Source organism: Oncorhynchus kisutch, linkage group LG8, assembly GCF_002021735.2.
Source record: "Oncorhynchus kisutch isolate 150728-3 linkage group LG8, Okis_V2, whole genome shotgun sequence".
Lineage (NCBI taxonomy): Eukaryota > Metazoa > Chordata > Actinopteri > Salmoniformes > Salmonidae > Oncorhynchus > Oncorhynchus kisutch.
This window is the reverse complement of record NC_034181.2, coordinates 64,143,134-64,163,555: the sequence shown is the minus strand read 5'-3', so window position 1 is coordinate 64,163,555 and position 20,422 is coordinate 64,143,134. Positions and strand designations below refer to the sequence as shown.

The 20,422-nt window shown below is 47.9% G+C and overlaps 1 protein-coding gene across 1 annotated transcript in view; it reads right to left on the bottom strand.

The window, feature by feature from the left end:
- Positions 1–5,727: 5,727 nt before the first annotated feature.
- Positions 5,728–20,422, bottom strand: part of LOC116374867 (potassium/sodium hyperpolarization-activated cyclic nucleotide-gated channel 4) — an 81,702-nt gene continuing 67,007 nt past the window's right edge. The window contains 2 exon segments of the mRNA XM_031830827.1: positions 5,728–11,233; positions 13,793–13,957. Coding sequence (XP_031686687.1) covers positions 9,282–11,233; positions 13,793–13,957 — 2,117 coding nt within the window. The 3' untranslated portion in view covers positions 5,728–9,281.

Genomic DNA, 20,422 nt, shown 5'->3' with positions numbered 1-20,422 from the left:
ATGGGCTATGAGGCATTGGAATGGATGTCACTGTGGAGGCACACATATATCCACAGTCGGAGGATATGAGAGTCTCACGTCGGAGAAGTGCTACTCACATGCTGGCTTGCTTGCTATGCAGAGTTTTGTCTCATTTCTGAACATAGGGTTAGTAGGCAGCCGTATGCCAATCTTTGCACACTCCTCACGAGAGGACAATTCTGTATAATTACAAGAGACAATCTAAAACAAAAGGCCTTCACTTTCAATGAGTCCCTCTCTCTCCTCTCCCCTCCTCCCAGGGAAGGTTACCTCAAGGGGGAATTCTAATGAAACAGATGGCTGAGTGCTCACAGGGGCAGAGTTAGACAGTCCCCCTTTTACAGTCTGCCATGCAGCATAGCACTCTGAGGAGCCTCACTTCTTCTCACTGCCTGCCTGTGTGCATGTGTGTGAGAGAGAGAGTAAAATAGAGAGGGGAAAAAGTGAGAGAGAGGTGTTGAGTGGTGATGAGAACATGTGAAAGGCAGGAGTGTGTACAGAACTGTGTGGCTACATGTACTAGTGAATGTATTGGTTAGGGCATGTGGGAATAAAACAATGAACGGGGGAAAAAACTCAAAGCAGTTGTTCCTTATATTTTATTCGATACCTTTTTAATATTATCCAGTATGTGTGCTTATCAACAACCCCATTTCTGCTTCGCTCCACCCCCCATCATCCACATTGTTCGTGGACAGCGCTGGTCGTGCTGATAGCACAGTGGCTGGTAAACACAGCCAGTCACAACATACCTGTACATCTCCCTTATTGCTATATCCCATGGTTCCCATTTTAAACACAGAAAATATATATTGATATCCATTGATCAATAGCAAAGCAGTCAAAAATACTGTCCTCCGTAGAGATGCCTGTGTGAGAGCTGTGGGACTGTCACTGCGGTTACAAAACAGAACAAAGCCATCTGATAGAAAGTGATGTACCGTAGCGCGTCATGTCCCACTCCTGCACATTATCAAAGTCAAAGAGATTATACATTGCAAACAATGTTTCTTTTAAAAACCATAATGATGATATGAATCTGTACATACACACAGTTTGGTGAACATTGCTTATCTTTATCATGGTGATGATGACGTCTCTTAAGAATCTAAAATAAATACAGAAATATAAATAGGTTCTATGGAAATATATAAATCTGTATACGTAAATATACATTGACATATGATCCTAAGTATCATCAGAGTATGTGAGATATACATAGTTCAGCAAAACGAAAGCTACAGTAAGAGAGAGAAGCAGGTTGGTTCACCTCCACTCCATGTACTGTATGCCCTTTCCCCCCTAAGCCAGTGAGGAGGACTGGAGGGTCTTGCTCCAAAGCAGCCTTGTTTGACTAACACGGCGCCTCTGTGTTGCTAGGTGATGCGGTTCTGAATTGCACACTCATGCGCTCCCCCCATCCTTGATTTGACGCACTCACATGCTACACTCTCACTAAACTGGGCCATATCCGGGTTGCACCCTTAACACTGCTCCCAACAGCATACTTTGGGATAAAACTCACATAATTATCATGTTATTCATGTTATTCTATCTGACAGAAGTAGAGGGGAAAGAGGTCAGTTGCATCAGGCCCTGCCATAAACAGTAGTAGTAGTTTTAACTACATGCCATTTCTCTATTTGAAATATGTTGCTACATGTGTCCCTGCCTCAGATGCCTACATAGGCTGGGATGGTTTGTTTGTTGAAGGTTAAGAATGAATCTGTGGTTCTAAATGAGTTATGAAGGCGTCTAGTAAACACAACGGTTTTCTCTCTCTCTCTCTCCCAAACCCCCCCCCCCCCCCACCCCCCCCCCCCCCCCACCCCCCCCCCCCCCAGCCTCCGAAATAGCAGGTTCAATTCTGCTGCTGTTACATCTAATCCTCAATCACTGCAGCTGATTTCATTTTAGTGTGCACCACTGGATTCCCCCACCCACATTCACGGCCCAGTAATACAGCACAATGGGAAGTGGGGAGGCAAAGATTAGGTTCGGAAATTGGGAGTGGCCCAAATGGAATCAAAATGTGTTGTGTTACAGAGACCGCCATGAATTGGAAATGCTGCTGGGTATGCCAGGAGAAGCTTCTCCAAGTCTCCCATATAGACAGAGTCCAGGATGAAGCAATACAACAGCAGCACAGAATCCCATTCCCTCCATTTCCTCCAGCTCTCCAGCCCTGGCTAGTGCTAGGACCAGAGCATGCTAACACACTAAGGCCCTGGAGTGATCTGGACAGAGGTGACCACAATGACATACATCTGCAGGCAGAAGGAGTGAGAATGAACTTCCACCCTGCCATTCTACAGTAAACTTGTTTGGTCTGTTTTTACTGAATTACAGAAAGACAACATCAAAGGGTTATATCTGCCTACCCTGAAATGAATTCAGAATGGAGGGGCTGTTTGTATTTGGATTGAGTAGTCTTTAGTTGCCACGCTCTCACTGTACCTTGATATGTCCTTCATATGCTTTCTCTGGCATTCCACAACACATCAACCTTCCCATGTTGGATGGATGGTAAAAGGGATATGGAATGGAAATAACTCTACTGTATATTGAGTCAGTCTCTGATATGTAGAATTCAAACACGGTTCACTGTTTTGTAGAATTGAGTCTAGTCTACTATAGATGGTCTTTATGGATGAGCTCTGAAATCTCCAAGGACATAAAGTTGGTATGCCTCTGTTTGCCTCTGTTCCCCACAGACATCCTTAAAGACAATCTATAGAAATCTACAAATAGATTAGCAGTAATTAATCAAAGGCTCTGTCTAGATTTGACAGTTCATGCAGCTTTTGTATTCTGATCATGGAGGTCTGAAAACCTCACACATCTACACCTACATTTAAATGTGTCTACCGTGTCCACATTGTGTCCGGATTCCCTTTTCCTGTGCTATATTCAAATGCAGTATGCATTCTGCAAATGGTGGAACAGGCTAAATCTGATAATAACAAAACAAATTGATGACAGTAGCCAACTACTGTAGCTAACTAGCCAGCTAAACTCTGCCCGCAAACTAGCTAGCAAAGCTAAAGGGATTGCAAACAGGTTAGCATAGCTCTAGCCCCCCCCCCCCCCCAAAAAAAATATTTTTATATTAGCTAGCTGGCTAGCATTTATGAAGCCAGCAAACATGTTCCTCACATGCTAGGTATGTACACTACCGGTCAAACGTTTTAGAACACCTACTCATTCCAGGGTTTTTCTTTATTTGTACTATTTATACAAAGTATAACAATAGTGAAGACATCAAAACTATAAAATGACACATATGGAATCATGTAGTAACCAAAAAAGTGTAATCAAATCAAAATATGTTTTATACTTGAGATTCTTCAAAGAGCCACTGTTTGCCTTGATGAAGGCTTTGCACACTCTTGGCATTCTCTCAACCAGCTTCACCTGGAATGCTTTTACAACAGTCTTGAAGGAGTTCCCACATATGCTGAGCATTTGTTGGTTGCTTTTCCTTCACTCTCCGGTCCAACTCATCCCAAACCCTCTCAATTTGGTCGGGGGATTGTGGAGGCCAGGTCATCTGATGCAGCACTCCATCACTCTCCTTCTTGGTAAAATAGCCCTTACACAGTCTGGAGGCGTGTTGGGTCATTGTCCTGTTGAAAAACAAATGATAGTCCCACTAAGTGCAAACCAGATGGGATGGCGTATCGCTGCAGAACGCTATGGTAGCCATGCTGGGTAAGAGTGCCTGACAGACAGTGTCACCAGCAAAGCACCCCCACACCATAACACCTCCTCCATGCTTTACGGTGGGAAATACACATGCGGAGATCATCCATTCGCCCACACTGCGTCTCACAAAGACAATGCGGTTTGAACCAGAAATCTCACATTTTGACTCCAGACCAAAGGACAAATTTCCACCGATCTAATGTCCATTGCTCGTGTTTCTTGGCCCAAGCAAGTCTCTTCTTCTTATCGGGGTCCTTTAGTAGTGGTTTCTTTGCAGTAATTCGACCATGAAGGCCTGATTCACACAGTCTCCTCTGAACAGTTGATGTTGAGATGTGTGTTACTTGAACTCTGTGAAGCATGTATTTGGGCTGCAATTTCTGAGGCTGGTAAAGAACTTGAAGAAACTTTGAAGAAACTTGGAAAGTTCTTGAAATGTTCAATCTTGACTGACCTTCATGTCTTAAAGTAATTATGGACTGCCGTTTGTCTTTGCTAATTTGATCTGCTCTTGCCATTGTATGGACTTGGTCTGTCAGCAAATAGGGCTATCCCCCCCCCCCCCCCCACACACACACACACACCATGTCACAACACAACTGGCTACAACGCATTAAGAAGGAAAGAAATTCCACAGATTAACTTTTAGCAAGGCACACCTGTTAATTGAAATGCATTCCAGGTGACTACCTCATGAAGCTGGTTGAGAGAATGCCAAGCGTGAGTAAAGCAAATCAAGGCAAAGGGTGTCTATTTGAAGAATCTCAAATATATAATATATTTTGATTTGTTTAACACTTTTTTGGTTACTACATGATTCCATATGTGTTTTTTCGTAGTTTTGATGTCTTCACTATTATTCTACTATGTAGAACACGGTAAAAATAAAGAAAAACCCTGGAATGAGAAGGTGTTCTAAAACCTTTGACCGGTATTGTATTTCCTCCAACATTATTATGAAAAGGGGCCTCTCGCACCCAAAACACAGTTTTCTGGGGACTTGTGGGCAGAGTGCTGATGACGTCGCTCCCTGCATGCACTTTCGGTAGCCTGATTGTGTCCAGACTGAGGAGAAATCTGCACATAATGCATCCCTGACTCCCTCCTGAAGTGGTCAGCCAGATCTGAACACAACCAAGCCACAATGGGACTTTTGTGCATCTAGACCAGTCTTTTCAATGCGATCTTCCTATTCTGATAGCAGAAGTCACATGTAAGTGTCAAGTGTAGACATGGCCAAAGACAACATAATCCACTTGAAGAATAAATAGCGTCAAAGGAAGACCAGACAGTTCAGTGTTAGGGAGGTGGGGCCTAGGTGAGAGACATGTACATTCAGACGGGACAAAGACAGCTCCCTGAATGACAGCGGCAGATTGGAATGATTGACACACTATGCACCTCCTTATCTGTGATAATGGCCCAGGTCTTCCAGGTCAGGTCCAGACCCAGCTAATCGATCACTGTCTTGTGCCTATCTCTCTTTAAGCCATGACCTGTGCCTCCCCTGCCCACCCATCTTCAGACACCGACCACTCCCAGACATCGACCCTGGCGCTGGGCTGAACACGCTGGAATGAGATCTCTCCTACAGACACACACGCACATGTACAAATGCACAGGCACACACACCGTTACCTCAGCAACACCCAAAAGCTGCCTCAAATACCCACAAATCAATATCCTCCTGCCTCCCATGAACCTCCATGAGCGCTCCGGAACAATCATAAGGCAAGGGTGACATGCCTTCGACGTCCCCCAGAAAACAAGCAGCTCGTCAGCCTGCGAACCCCATGGGCTGCCTGTCTACCTGTCAGCGCCCAGTCCGTCTGTCCAACCACGTCATTCCTTCAATCTATCAGCGTCTCCTCACATTTACTCCTCTGTCTCAACCACTAGCTCCCTCAACCCCGATCCAAAGTAGTCACATTTCCCAACTCAGACTTAATGAGGTCATATTGTGGAAAATAAACAAACCGGTTGAGGTTCTTTTTTTTTTTTTTCAGATGTGAAACAGCCACGGCAGTCTATTGGCTTCGTGTTTTAGCAGCTCCAGCAGTCACAGTCTTTAACGATTGCACTGTACACACTACAGACATGAATATTCCTCTGTTGGAGCTGATCACTTCCCTGTTCCCTCCCTGTGTCCAGCCAATCACGCTGCTGAGTGTTCTATCTGGGAGAATAAACGCCTCCCTCCCTCCCTCCTTCTCTCCCTGTCTGAGGTGATGTCTGTGGGCTTCCCACCATCAGAGAGGCAGGTGCCACATGTCAGACAGACACCGATAGTGAATAAATATTTCAGAGCTTTCTAGATAGATAGTGCCTCGCTGCAGATGAAGACCAGGTGTAAAACAACAACAACAGAGGGAGAGAGAGAAAGAGAGACGATTTAAAACCAATACTTTAGATCTGCAATCACTCCAATGGGAGAACAGAACTCCTTTTAAAAGCCCTTTTAATCAATAGAAATCTTACTGTCCTGTTCAAATTAATTCAATTCAGCACTGCAATTTGCACTGGGAGACTGCCATGGCTTGTGTGTGTGTATGCATGTGCATGGGTGTGTGCATATCCGTGTGCATGCGTTCCTGTGTGTGTGTGTGATTAGCCCTTGTTACAGGTCTGCTGAGGGAGGTAGTAATGAGAGACTAGTGTGGTCAATGTGCACTTCTGTCAACACGTGTCAGAGGTCAGGGGCTGTGTTAAAAAAGAGTGTTGTGGCTGAGTGGTGTGACTGAGATAGAGATGGACAAAGCTGTCTGAACCCAGGGTAACATGCTGCTCCTTATGATGGGCTGTGGAGAGAGGCAGAGGTGATTACTGCTACCTATCTATACAGAACATACAGCCAGGCATACAGCTGGTTGGTTGAAATTACATCATGTTATCTGCTTGAAATGACGTCATGTTATCTGGTTGAAATGACGTCATGTTATCTGGTTGAAATGACATCGTGTTATCTGGATGGAATGACGTCAGGTTATCTGGATGGAATGACGTCAGGTTATCTGGATGGAATGACGTCAGGTTATCTGGATGGAATGACGTCAGGTTATCTGGATGGAATGACGTCAGGTTATCTGGATGGAATGACGTCAGGTTATCTGGATGGAATGAAGTCAGGTTATCTGGATGGAATGAAGTCAGGTTATCTGGATGGAATGAAGTCAGGTTATCTGGATGGAATGAAGTCAGGTTATCTGGATGGAATGACGTCAGGTTATCTGGATGGAATGACGTCAGGTTATCTGGATGGAATGACGTCAGGTTATCTGGATGGAATGACGTCAGGTTATCTGGATGGAATGTCGTCAGGTTATCTGGATGGAATGACGTCAGGTTATCTGGATGGAATGACGTCAGGTTATCTGGATGGAATGAAGTCAGGTTATCTGGATGGAATGAAATCAGGTTATCTGGATGGAATGACGTTGTGTTATCTGGATGGAATGACGTCAGGTTATCTGGATGGAATGACGTCAGGTTATCTGGATGGAATGACGTCAGGTTATCTGGATGGAATGAAGTCAGGTTATCTGGATGGAATGACGTCAGGTTATCTGGATGGAATGACGTCAGGTTATCTGGATGGAATGACGTCAGGTTATCTGGATGGAATGAAGTCAGGTTATCTGGATGGAATGAAGTCAGGTTATCTGGATGGAATGACGTCAGGTTATCTGGATGGAATGACGTCAGGTTATCTGGATGGAATGAAGTCAGGTTATCTGGATGGAATGACGTCAGGTTATCTGGATGGAATGACGTCAGGTTATCTGGATGGAATGACGTCAGGTTATCTGGATGGAATGACGTCAGGTTATCTGGATGGAATGACGTCAGGTTATCTGGATGGAATGAAGTCAGGTTATCTGGATGGAATGACGTCGTGTTATCTGGATGGAATGACGTCAGGTTATCTGGATGGAATGACGTCAGGTTATCTGGATGGAATGAAGTCAGGTTATCTGGAATTATGTCATTTCAACCATTCTTGTCCGCTGGGATTAAGCTTAACATACAGGACTATGAAATTGTCCACATCTACCATTTCTATTCTGTCATGAAAAAAGAAAAAAAATGATATCCCGTCTTTCTGTCTGTCACTCCTTGATGTAAAACTGCATAACCCATATTTATTCTAAACAAAAATAAATGAAATGTACATACATTCAACATGTTCAACTCAACACTGGCATTCAATGTGGGAGAATGTCTACGTTGACCGTACAGCAGCTGTGGGTAGTAATGTGGAGTGGTAAGATCTTTTCTGTCAAGCAGCACTTCAACAGGTATCTGATATCATTACAATAACAAACGTAATTGCTTATGTCCAAATGGTCTATTTCCTGTGTGTTTGCTACATTATCTGACAGAACTATGTGTGATTGATGGCTCTGAGAGCACTAGTGAGTGTAGTCTTTTCTAGCATTGAGAGATTGAAGGGTCCTGAAGGTACACAACTCCACACACAAGCAGGGATGGTAGTCCTAGTTTTGTGAAAAGGCAAAACCCCCCTTGGTTAGTCTGGCAAGCTCTTGCCTTGCATTAGACTCCTCTCCCTCTCTTTCTCTATCTCTCTTAAACACACAGCCACACACTCAAACACACACTCACACTCAGTCACTATCACACACACATAAATGCATACACTCTGTCCACTAGCATACAGATTGCAGGGCTCAACTTGTCCTTGTCCATCCAAAACATTTGCGGCATGATGAGCTTGGAAGACAAAGTGAATTTGTTAGGACAGGGTTGAGGACACTGCAGGAAGCCTATCACTAACACATCATAATTGATGTCTGTCTCACTACAGGGATGGAGGGCCTGTAGCCCACTCAACACCCCCCAATATTACGACAATACAACAATGACACACAGGCCAAAGAGGAGGCAGATTGATCACCCCAGAGGAAAGTCATTTTGGTTTCCTAAAATCTCTTCTCCACCTCGGAAGGTTTTGTAAAGTCTATACAGTGGATAAATAAGTAATCTAATCGATAATAGATGATTAAGGATCAACAATATGTGATCCTGTATGGGATGAAAAAATAAGTCAGTCTGCTCTTATTGAAGCATGTATTTTCCACTGAAAAGGTTGATTCTGTTCTTTTAAAACACACAAAAAAGCATCTATACATGCAGGTATTAGTGCATAGGTTCCTGCAAAAAAGTACTATTGTGTTGTCCATCTAACCATCAAACCAAACCCCATAATATGAATTTGGCATAGATAGAAACAAAGAAATGACCATCTCTTAAATGGATATCATTTTCTGTTCACACCCTCCTGTCCCTTGATTAGCATATCTTTTAAATATATTTCTATGTATATACGTATGAATAAAAAAGGGAGAAACAAAACAAAAACAAAGAAAGGGTAGTTGTCTAGGGAGCTCGAAGTTACCTGGTTAAGCATCATCTTTTAAATCACAGTAATATTAAGATGGTGGAAATGATAACGATTAGAACACAGTGAAACCTAGAAGAGAATGACATCATACAGGAAGATTGTTTGTGTACTAGTCCAGGGAGGGTGTGATCAAACCTCACAAATTGGAGGTTAGTTTGGAGCGGACAGGTTCTAGTTCAGAGTGGGCTGCCGAGCCTTTCCGTGGCGGCAGGGCCGGGGAGGCCACGGGGGACTGAGTCTGGTGCTGCAGGTGTCCTGGAGACATCTGGGCAGGGACAGGAGGAGTCATGTGCCCTGGCACCGAGCTACAGGGTTTTGGAACTAGGATGGGGGAGGTGTAGGGCGAGGAGAAGCAGTATCCTGGCTCCATGGAGGAGCATGGGGGTGAGGTGCGAGGGGGTGAGGAGCGTGGGGGCGAGGTGCGAGGGGGTGAGGAGCGTGGGAGGGAGGAGTATCCCATGGCCTGGGTCACAACCTGGGGCAGGGAGATGTTAGAACAGGACAATAGTTTCATATCCTCAGAGAAGCTGCCCAGCCCCAGCAGAGACTCACTGCCGGCTGCTTGCTGCTGGCTGGGGAGGGAGGTCTGGGGCATGAGCAGAGAGCTGTGGGACCCTGTGGCACTGGACGAGTCACTGTAGTGGAAAGTCCTTCCTGTGACTGGGCTTTGGACCGTGGGGCTAGGCCCCAGGGGGGTGTAGCAGGGCGAGCCGTTAGCTGAGCCGTACTGGGCCAACGAGGCCAGGGCAGACCTCTCCAGGGACAGCTGAGGGACCAGGCCAGACTGGAGGCCTGCCAGGCTGAACTGGGCCAGGGGAGAAGGGGAGCCCTCTGGGGCCTGCTGGGTGGAGGAGGAGGATGGGGAGCCTGGAGGGGGGAGGTGGTAGAACCCACTAGGAGTCCTACCCCCGCCTGCAAACTGCTGCAGGGAGCCCACCTGTGGAGGCTTGGGGGGCAGCTGGCTGTGGAGCAGCTGACAGGGGTTAATGTTGCCGGATGAACCAGTGGACTGGGGGCTGATACTACAACCAGAACTAGAGGTACCCAGAACTCCAATTGTCATTCCACCTGTAGCCCCTCCCATTGCCCCTCCTATATGCCCTCCCATTGCTCCACCAGTAGCTCCTATATGTCCTCCACTAGTTCCTCTAATGTGCCCACCACTAGCCCCTCCTGAGTATCCCCCAGTGGCTCCTCCTATATGTACTCCAGTAGTATATCCTTCTATAGACCCACGTCTACCCCAACCAGTGGCCCTTCTTATTGTCCCACCCGTGGCCCCCTCAGCAACCCCTCCTATTTCACCTCCGGTAGTGCCTCCTGACGACCAACCTGTAGCTCCCCCTGCTGCTCCACCCATCCCTGTCCCCACGGCTCCCTCCATGACTCCCTGCTGGAAGAGGGCAGCGAGAGGCGGGGTGGTGCAGCGGAATGGCTGCTGCGTCTGGGGCTGTGAGTGGAGCTGGGCCGTGCTCTGTGCCGTGCTGTGGGAGGGAGAGCCCCCGGAGGAGGAGAAAGGTCCAAAGGGAAAGGCCCCGGTAGGCCCAGGCTGGGTTCCACTGCTGCTGGACGCCTGCTGACTGGAGCTGGCTGCCCCTGACCCCTGAGTCGTGTGGTGGGCCCGGAAGGAGGCCAGCAGGGCTGTGTCCATCCCAGAGCAGTGCAGTTTAGATGGAGTGCTGGAGGGGGAGTCAGGTCCAATGGAGGAGGTGGGCGCTGACGTGTGGAACTTCTTCAGCCGGCCGGGGGGAGGGTCCTGGAGGTTCCTGGAGCCCAGGACCGTGACCGGTGGGCGGAAGAGCGCGGCGGGGAGGTGTGGGAGGTGGGGGTGGTGCGTCAAGGCGATGGCAACAGAGGTGGTGGCGGCAGCAGCCTGCAGGGGTGCCTGGATGAGGGGAGCCCAGATGACGGGGGTGTGCCCCGGAGACGGGGGCTGAGGTGGAGGAATGTTCTGGAGGAGGTGGGCGCAGGTGGCCATGTCTCTGTCATGCTGCACAATCTGCTGGATGATCTCGTTCTCCTGGTAGTTGAGAACGCCGGAGCTCAGGTCGTGCTGCACCTTGTGCTGCAGGAGGGAGTTCTTCTTCCCTGTGAGACAGACAGACAGACAGGCAGACAGAGGGAGGGACCAGACAGACAGACAGACAGACAGACAGACAGACAGACAGACAGACAGACAGACAGACAGACAGACAGACAGACAGACAGACAGACAGACAGACAGACAGACAGACAGACAGACAGACAGACAGACAGAAACAGTACAATTAGCTGGATCGTCCAGTTAGTTAGTTAAACACTCTGGAATTGCATCTGATTTAGAGAGACATTTTTACACTATACAGTTAGCCACACACTGACTGGCCCTACTGCACAATAACCAGCTACATCATAATCACCCCTGATCCTGTGAACAAGCAACACATTTGCCAACAAAGGCCACTGAGTGTTACTGAGTTTTAGCCCCTAGGCTGCACATTGACTATTAAAGGGCGTCAGAATGGCTGTGATCAGCCTACTCCCAGACTCCTCTTTGATTCCTATGTCACACGGTCGCTGCATTCTGAAGCACTTCTCCCTAACAGCACCGAGCACAAGGACAGAGCTAGAAAAGAGAAACCCTGTCTGAAATGTGGAGGAGGGAGACGGAGAGAGAGAGGGGGATGGGGACGTAGCCTACCAAGGAGTATAACACAGAGGAAGCATGATAGTTCCAGCAGACTGTGTGTGTGTTTGTTTGTTTGACTAGCTCTTACTGTGGAGCCGTAGATAAGAGGCAAAGTGAATGCAGATGAAACACGGCTCTGAACGGGGACATGGCTGACTGATATGGAAAGAATGAGGGGCTGGTCAGTGTTCACACTAACGTCAGTGATTTCACAGTGTAGGGCAGTGGTCCTCCGCTGTCATTGGATGGCCAGAGCTCCATGGCCAGTGGTGGAGGGGTCAGGGGTCAGCCACTCACCAGATTACAGAGACAGGATGGGGATGGCCTGAAATAGCTCTCTGTGACAAGACAAGCTAAGTAACAAAAAGTTGAATTCAACTCTGGCCCTATCTGTCTTGGGTGGACATGCCAGCAGTGACAGGGTTAATTCATTGTTTGTTCTAAAGGACTAATCCTGAAAAGCTGGTGCTATGTGGTGCGATTGAAATCGTACAGTACCCGCACGCTCAGCTCGCTACTGTCAATGCAATTAGGCTCAGATCAATCTCTCTCCATTTCAGATATGAGAGGCTGGCGATTAGAGGGAGCAGTGCTGGGGGCTGTCTCTCGGTCCGCCCTGACCCCGACGCCGCTCGCACGCCGCCGTAGCAGGCCCAGCTCTGATCCGATTGCACAGGGTCCATTAAGACAGTAATTAATTAGTAGGGCATCGCGGTGTGAATGACTTCATTATGCAGGAGGGCTGGGGAAAGGTGAACACCATCTATTCACAACATGCAGACACAAAGGCATCAGGCATCAGGACCAGGAGAGGTTGATATCGGAGGCAGGAGGCTTTCCCTCATCGCTTCAAAGCAGCCATTTTCACCAAAGAGCCCCTTGCCTGCAGCCATTGTTCAACATTTCATTAGAGACATACCCAGGGCCGTAATGAAGCATCCAGAGATAGTTCAGTTATGATCGAGGCGTGCTGACATTGATTGTGAATCTTTTATTTGTCTGGGCTGGCTGAGAACTGAATGAAGTGTCATATCAGTGTACACGTCACTGAAGTGGTGCTAGAATGAAAATAACCAGTATTTTATGTACTTAACTACTGTATCCAAACACCTACCTCCCCTGTTCTTCAGGGCCAATACAACAGATGTGAGATGATCCATTCTCTTACTGTTAGCATCGGACATTCTATCTGTCACTGTCTGTTATGTAAATTCTATATAATATATAATATTATATAATTCTACTAACCAAACTAAATACACTACTTTTCACCAGGTCAACTAGGTGAGCTATATATAGTGAGTTCCTCACCACCACCATGGGGTTTTCCTCTCTTTAACTTACATCACTCTCCCTGCCTGGAGAGATTATCACATGAGATGATAAAACAATATCCTGTAGAATAGAGAGAGTTGTCTCCTCTCCTCTCTCTGTGGTGCCCATCCGTCCCTCCTCCCTGGCAGCCAGGGCCCATGGTGCCAGATGTGTGGAGGCCAGCGTGGGAGGGGTGGAGACATCTGAGCTAATATGACACATCTGTTTGCCTGGCCTACTGGTCCAACTGGCCCTAAGCAGGTCACTAACATACAAAAACACTGACTGCACGGCCTCCTCTCCTCTTCGCTGGCTGCTCACTTAGCTGGAAACAGCTCCCCTCCAGAGGATTCCTCAGCTGTGGCAAATCTGTGTTTGATTCTGGGACAGACACCTCCATGTACAGTACAGTGACTGGCAGCTGACTCACTTTGTAATTTACTCAGCCAATCCATATCCATTTACTTCAACATCACGTTTCATTTGTTCCATCTGGGATTTTAACCAGTGGCAATCTAGTACAGAGTGCTACCTGGGGAGTGTAACACATCTTTGAACACATTCATACTTGACAATGGAGAGGCGGATGATTGGCTGTAACGATCAGCTCAATTACAGTGACACATATGGAGTTGAAAGTCATGTTGTGCTATGTAGTCTCTTACCTATGCGGTCCAGCCGGTCCAGAGCCACGGTCTCGAAGGCCCGTCTCATCATGGGGTACTCTTCCAGGACCTCGTTGAAGTTGTCCACAGACAGAGAGTACAGACGGCAGTAGGTGTCTGCTCTGACGCTGGCTGTTCTTCTACCCCGCGTCAACAGACAGATCTCTGCACAGGACACAGGAAGAGAGGAACGTCGACACGGCAGGATGACGTGTTCACTACGGTCAAGGTAGAGATCCTGTTGTCGTGTAGGGCTGATGCTATGCCAACGTTGGCCCACTTCTTATCACACGTCAGGGGAATCTCTGTGAAGGCTGACAGAACTATTAAGACTTAATGTTTCCTATGACATGTATCACCCCGACTGAGTTCTCTCATGTGTGAACTAGACCTGAAGGGATTAGAACACGCTGCTGGGAAAAAATAGATAAATATCACTATTGTCCCACTTACCGTTTATGATGACGAAGATGGGGAACAAACACGTGAACCGCTGAACCAGGGGTTGGCAACCATGTTCCTGGAGGGCCGCAGGTTCCAACTAGGCACCACACCTGACCAACTGAGCGAATTGATCAATTCAGTGAATGCCTAAATTCAACACACTTGGTCTTCCAGGTGAAAAACATGAAGTGCCTGCGGCCCTCCAGGACCAGGGATTCTGTGTTGAACTCTTTTTTCCCTCTCCTTTTTAGCATTACAAATGAGAATTTTCTGTAATCCACAGCTGAAGCACTAAATGCCATTTTCAAAGCTTAAAGGTCTGCTAGACCTCCTCTGTCATGCCAGATCAGGAGAATAATGTTCCATTTAACAGTCAGCCATGCAGTGGAGCTCTGGCATCAACAGCACCCCTATGCCGTGTGCCTGCCGCGGGTGTGTGTGTTGTTTGTGTGTGAGTGTGTGTGTGTGTGAATTTACAGTATGCGTGCCATGTGCTTTTCTGTCACAATCATACACATCACACTTGTGGGCCACTCTCCAACTCTCACTTTCATCTACTCTCCAACTCTCAGTCCCAATCCCACGATAACACTTAGTCTTTCTCAGAAAAAGCCTTTTCCAACGCCACACTCTCCTTTTCAATTCTCAGTTGGTGCAAAATTAACTTCCTTTTTCCTGCTCCCTATGTAACATTTACTAGGAATCCCTCTTCCATCATATCACTTTGAATCTCACGTCTCACTAATCTGTTTCTCTCTCTCGCTCTCCTCCCCTCTCATACTGCCTCTCTGTGTATTGTACAGTGCATGGCGGGTTAGAGAGGATGAGGGCTTCTGCCTTCTCTCTAGTGCAGCCAGATACCCAGCCAGCCAAAGCCTCCTTGTCCCTGACCATGTCTGCCCTAATGAAAAACAACATGTGCAGCTCATCCTGTGTGTGTGTGTGTGTGTGTGTGTGTGTGTGTGTGTGTGTGTGTGTGTGAGGGGGAGTTGTGTGTGTCTGTGCTGCTGGGTAACCCCATTTGTGTGTTTGTGTGTGCTCCCAGGTCAGCTCTGGCTCGGGCCTGTGTTGGGGGTCTGTTTTCTGCAGGCCTGCTCTGCTCCCAGTAATCCCCTCTGGAGAGGAGCGTCCTGCCCTGCCTGGCTGTATTAAATCCTTTTGCCTCGTGGCTTTCTGGCTGAAACCAGCACTGCTGAGATGAGACACTGAGCTGCAGAGCCTTTCTTCCGGCCTTATCTGCCTGTCTTAAGAGAAGAGGATGTAAAGCCCAGACTCTTAGCACTGGTACCTGAACTTTTACTGTAGAAGACCCAGCATGGAGCAATGAGTAGCAGCTAGAGCTCAAAGCTAAACAATGAGAGATTAACACTCAATCCTGGAGAACCAGGGATGAATGGAGGGACAAACCCTGCGACCCTGACAGAGGAACACTGAGTTGGATCCATGTCAAAACTAAAGATGAGTCATTATACATGGACAACAGTCATAAACTCAGCAAAAAAAAAAGCTGATCGTCCTCGTAGTGGCAGACCACGTGTAACAACACCTGCACAGGATCGGTACATCCGAACATCACACTTGCGGGACAGGTACAGGATGGCAACAACAACTGCCCGAGTTACACCAGGAGCGCACAATCCCTCCATCAGTGCTCAGACTGTACAAATAAGCTGAGAGAGGCTGGACTGAGGGCTTGTAGGCCTGTTGTAAGGCAGGTCCTCACCAGACATCACCGGCAACAAGTTTGCCTATGGGCACAAACCCACCATCGCTGGACCAGACAGGACTGGCAAAAAGTGCTCTTCACTGACGAGTCGTGGTTTTGTCTCACCAGGGGTAATGGTCGGATTTGCGTTTATCGTCGAAGGAATGAGCGTTACACCGAGGCCTGTACTCTGGAGCGGGATCGATTTGGAGGTGGAGGGTCCATCATGGTCTGGGACAGTGTGTCACAGCATCATCGGACTGAGCTTGTTGTCATTGCAGGCAATCTCAACGCTGTGCGTTACAGGGAAGACATCCTCCTCCCTCATGTGATAACCTTCCTGCAGGCTCATCCTGACATGACCCTCCAGCATGACAATGCCACCAGCCATACTGCTCGTTCTGTGTGTGATATCCTGCAAGACAGGAATGTCAGTGTTCTGCCATGGCCAGCGAGGAGCCCGGATCTCAATCCCATTGAGCACGTCTGGGACCTGTTGGATCGGAGGGTGAGGGCTAGGGCCATTCCCCCCAGAAATGTCTGGGAACTCAAGGTGCCTTGGTGGAAGAGTGGGGTAACATCTCACAGCAAGAACTGGTAAATCTGGTGCAGTCCATGAGGAGATGCACTGTAGTACTTAATGCAGCTGGTGACCACAGCAGATAATGACTGTTACTTTTGATTTTGACCCCCCCTTTGTTCAGGGACATATTATTCAATTTCTGTTAGTCACATGTCTGTGGAACTTGTTCAGTTTGTCTCAGTTGTTGAATCTTGTTATGTTCATACAAATATTTACACATGTTAAGTTTGCTGAAAATAAACACAGTTGACAGTGAGAGGACATTTGTTTTTTTGCTGAGTTTATTTGAGGAAATGTGTCGCTCCCTATCCATAGGTGTTATTGCTAATACTAATATAATATAATTGCTGTCAGCCTACGTCGGCTATGAAACTAACATTTATTCGATGGTGCATCTAAAGGCACTGTGACCTCTGTTCTATCCTGCTCAAGCACAAACCCCTCTTGGTAGTACATCATTAACAGTCAAATGATGTATGAATGGTTTAATCTCTACGCTGACTCACTTTTACAGTCTGACGCAATAGTACAAAAATCCTGCATGAAACCACTGAACAGGCTTACTTTGTTCAGGTCTGTATCTATGATGTAGTGGCGTGTTTCCTGCTCTTTTTGGTAATCGTGCTGGAACACTTGTACAGCAACTTCAAGGAAGAAAATTGATTTCATAATTGGAGTGAAACGCATACAGTAACAACTGTCTACTACACTGTGTGCTTAGAGTGTAAATGGAATTGCTCCAATTAAAATCGGATGTGAAATGGGAGAAACAGGAAGGATGCTGTGCACGACTCCAACACCGTCTTTAAGTGTGCCGACGACACGACGGTGGTGGATCACCGACAACTATGAGACAGCCTATAGGGAGGAGGTCATGGACCTGGCAGTGTGGCGCCAGGACAACAACCTCTCCCTCAATGTGGGCAAAACAAAGGAACTTATTGCGGGCTGCATCGATGGGGCTGTAGTGGTGCGGTTCAAGAGCTTCAAGTTCCTCGGTGTCCACATCACTAAGGACCTATCATGGTCCAAACACACAAACACAGCCGTGAAGAGGGCACGACAACATCTCTTCCCACTAAGGACACTGAAAAGATTTGGCATGGGCCCTTAGATCCTCAAAATGTTATACAGCAGCACCATTGAGAGCATCTTGACTGGCAGCATCACCGCTGGCAACTGCATGGCATCCAACCAAAAGGTGCTACAGAGGGTAGTGCGTACGGCCCAGTACATCACTGGGGCCAAGCTTCCTGACATCCAGGACCTCTATACCAGGCAGAGTAAGGCCCTAAAAATGGTCAAAGACTCCAGCCACCCAAGTCATAGACTGTTCTCTCTGCTACCGTACGGCAAGCGGTCCTGAACAGCTTCTACCCCCAAGCCATAAGACTGCTGAACAGTTGATCAAATAGCCACCCAGACTATTTACAGTGACCCCTTTATTATGTTTTGTATCTTCCTTTGTTGCACTGACTCTCTTAATTTGATTTGCTGTTGTACAGTATGACCTTGGTTACACAACACACATAACTGGCTGGCTTACATTGGAAGGGTTTGGGAAATGACTGGGAAATGATTGGAGTTGGTCTTGGGAAGACTCTGTGTGTGTGTCTGTGTATGTGTATGTGTGTGTGTTCGTTTATGTGTGTGTATGAGCTGGGTCTCCCATGGTGAGGTATCAGTGTCCTCCGGCCTGGTCTGGGGAGCCTCACCTGGACTCTGGTTCTCTCCTGTCAGCTCCCATCTCCATCGCCCCTGGCAGCCCACAGGCCCTCTGAGAGGACACTCTCTAACCTTTGAAACATCGGCACCGGGCAGTCTGATTCCCCATGACACACCGCGCTCGCTCCCTCCCTCCCAGCATTAGCATAGGGAAATACACACTGGCCTATGATGAGGAGAGGGGTCGGGGAGTGTCTGGTTTAGCCATCACCATAGCTGGTGTCATGTCACCTCTCCTTCTTCCTCCAATGCTAACAGCAGTAATTGACTTATACACTGTTGCTGTTAGATCTGTTTGATGCTGCATGGGGCTTAATACAAATGTTAACCGTGTAGCTCAGTGATTATAATACAGTCTTACAGAATAGATTCACTCAGTCCCTGACTCTTTTCCCTTCCCCGTTCCACCTTCTCTAGGAGGAGTGGTGAGGCTGTGTTAAAACGGGTTAAGGGGGCGAGAGGATTACCTGCGACTCCACTGCCAACCCTCTTCACTGACTCACTCAGTCAGGGCAGCCATTTGGCAGCTCTACAGTCTGCTTCTCCACAGAGACAGGGACTGAGATAAGGACAGGGACAGAGACACGAACTGAGACAGGGACAGAGACAAGGGACAGAGACAGGGACAGAGACACGGACTGAGACAGGGACAAGAGACAGGGACTGAGACAAGGACAGGGACAGAGACACGGACTGAGACAGGGACTGAAACAAGGGACAGAGACAAGAGACACAGACTGAGACATGGACAAGAGACAGGGACTGAGACAAGGACAGGGACAGAGACACGGACTGAGACAGGGACAGGAATGGGGACAGAGGCAAAGACAGGGACTGAGACAGGAATAGAGACATAGGCAGAGACAGGGCTCAGAGCAGGAGCCTGGGTACCAGAAAGCTCTTCTTTGCAGCCTGGACTTTAAGAGTCTAGAGATTAAGAGGAGCTGGCTCAGAGAGGACTAGCCTGAGCTCAGTTCAGGCATAAGATGACACGAGAGATTTCAGTCGGTACAGTTGATTCTTTCCTCCTCCACCGCCCCCGCCCCCTCCCTCAACCCCGCCACAGCTCACTTGAAGTAAAAGTGATCAAAGTTGCCTCTTGATAAGCACCATGGTCTGATGGACTTCTCCAGCCACGGGTCACTCTACTGATGTAACTGCACTATCCAGGAGAGCTGCAGTTCAACCAGTCACACAGTAATTACACAAGGATGACCTATACTAACACAGTAACACAGTCTGGGGAGGGAGGGGGTCTTCTAGATGCTGTCCAGATAGGAGAGTCTGAATGCAGCCCCACAGTGGCGGGGTGGTGTGTGTGTGTGTGTGTGTGAGCCCAGAGGAGAGACCAGTGAGTGGGCCTGGCTATGCTCCATGTGTCCTTTGGCTTGAATACTGCAGTCACATTATATGTCCACCTCCCCTAGATTGCTATATTTCTGCCCAGCACTCGAATCCACAACATGCCACACGCAATCCCCATATTAGGCTCTCCAGAGAAAGCTGATCCTACAGTTAGTTAACAGGAGCAGACTACTGAGCATATATTAATGCATACTGTTACTGATGACAAGCATGTACTGTACAGGACATTAATGAGCTTACACACATACATCTACAATATAGTCATCAATACAGAAAAATGCACACATTCAGAGTGTCCACCCCCCTCTGCCCGTTGGTGTTTGTTTCTTGGAAAGGCTCACTTTCTCTCATTCCTGTTTGTAGGGTTGAGAGAGGGAGAGAGAGGGGAGAGAGAGGGAGGGAGAGAGAGGGAGGGAGAAGGAGAGAGAGGAGAGGAGAAGGAGAGAGAGGGAGAGAGAGGAGGAGAGAGGGAGGGATAGGAGAGGGAGAGAGAGGGAGAGAGAGGGAAGAAGAGAGAGGGAGAGAGAGGGAGAGAGCGGGAGAGAGAGGAGCGAGAGGGAGAGAGAGGGAGAGAGAGGGAGGAGAGAGGAGAGAGAGGGAGAGAGAGGAAGAGAGGAGGGAGAGAGAGGGGAAGGGAGAGGGGAGAGGGAGGATGAGAGGGAGGAGAGGAGAGGGAGAGAGAAGAGGAGGAGAGCGAGAAGGGAGAGAGAGGGAGAGAGAGGGAGAGAGAGGGGAGGGAGAAAGGAGGGGAGAAAGGAGAGAGAGGAGAGCAGGAGATGATGAGAGAGAGAGGAGGGAGCGAGAGGGA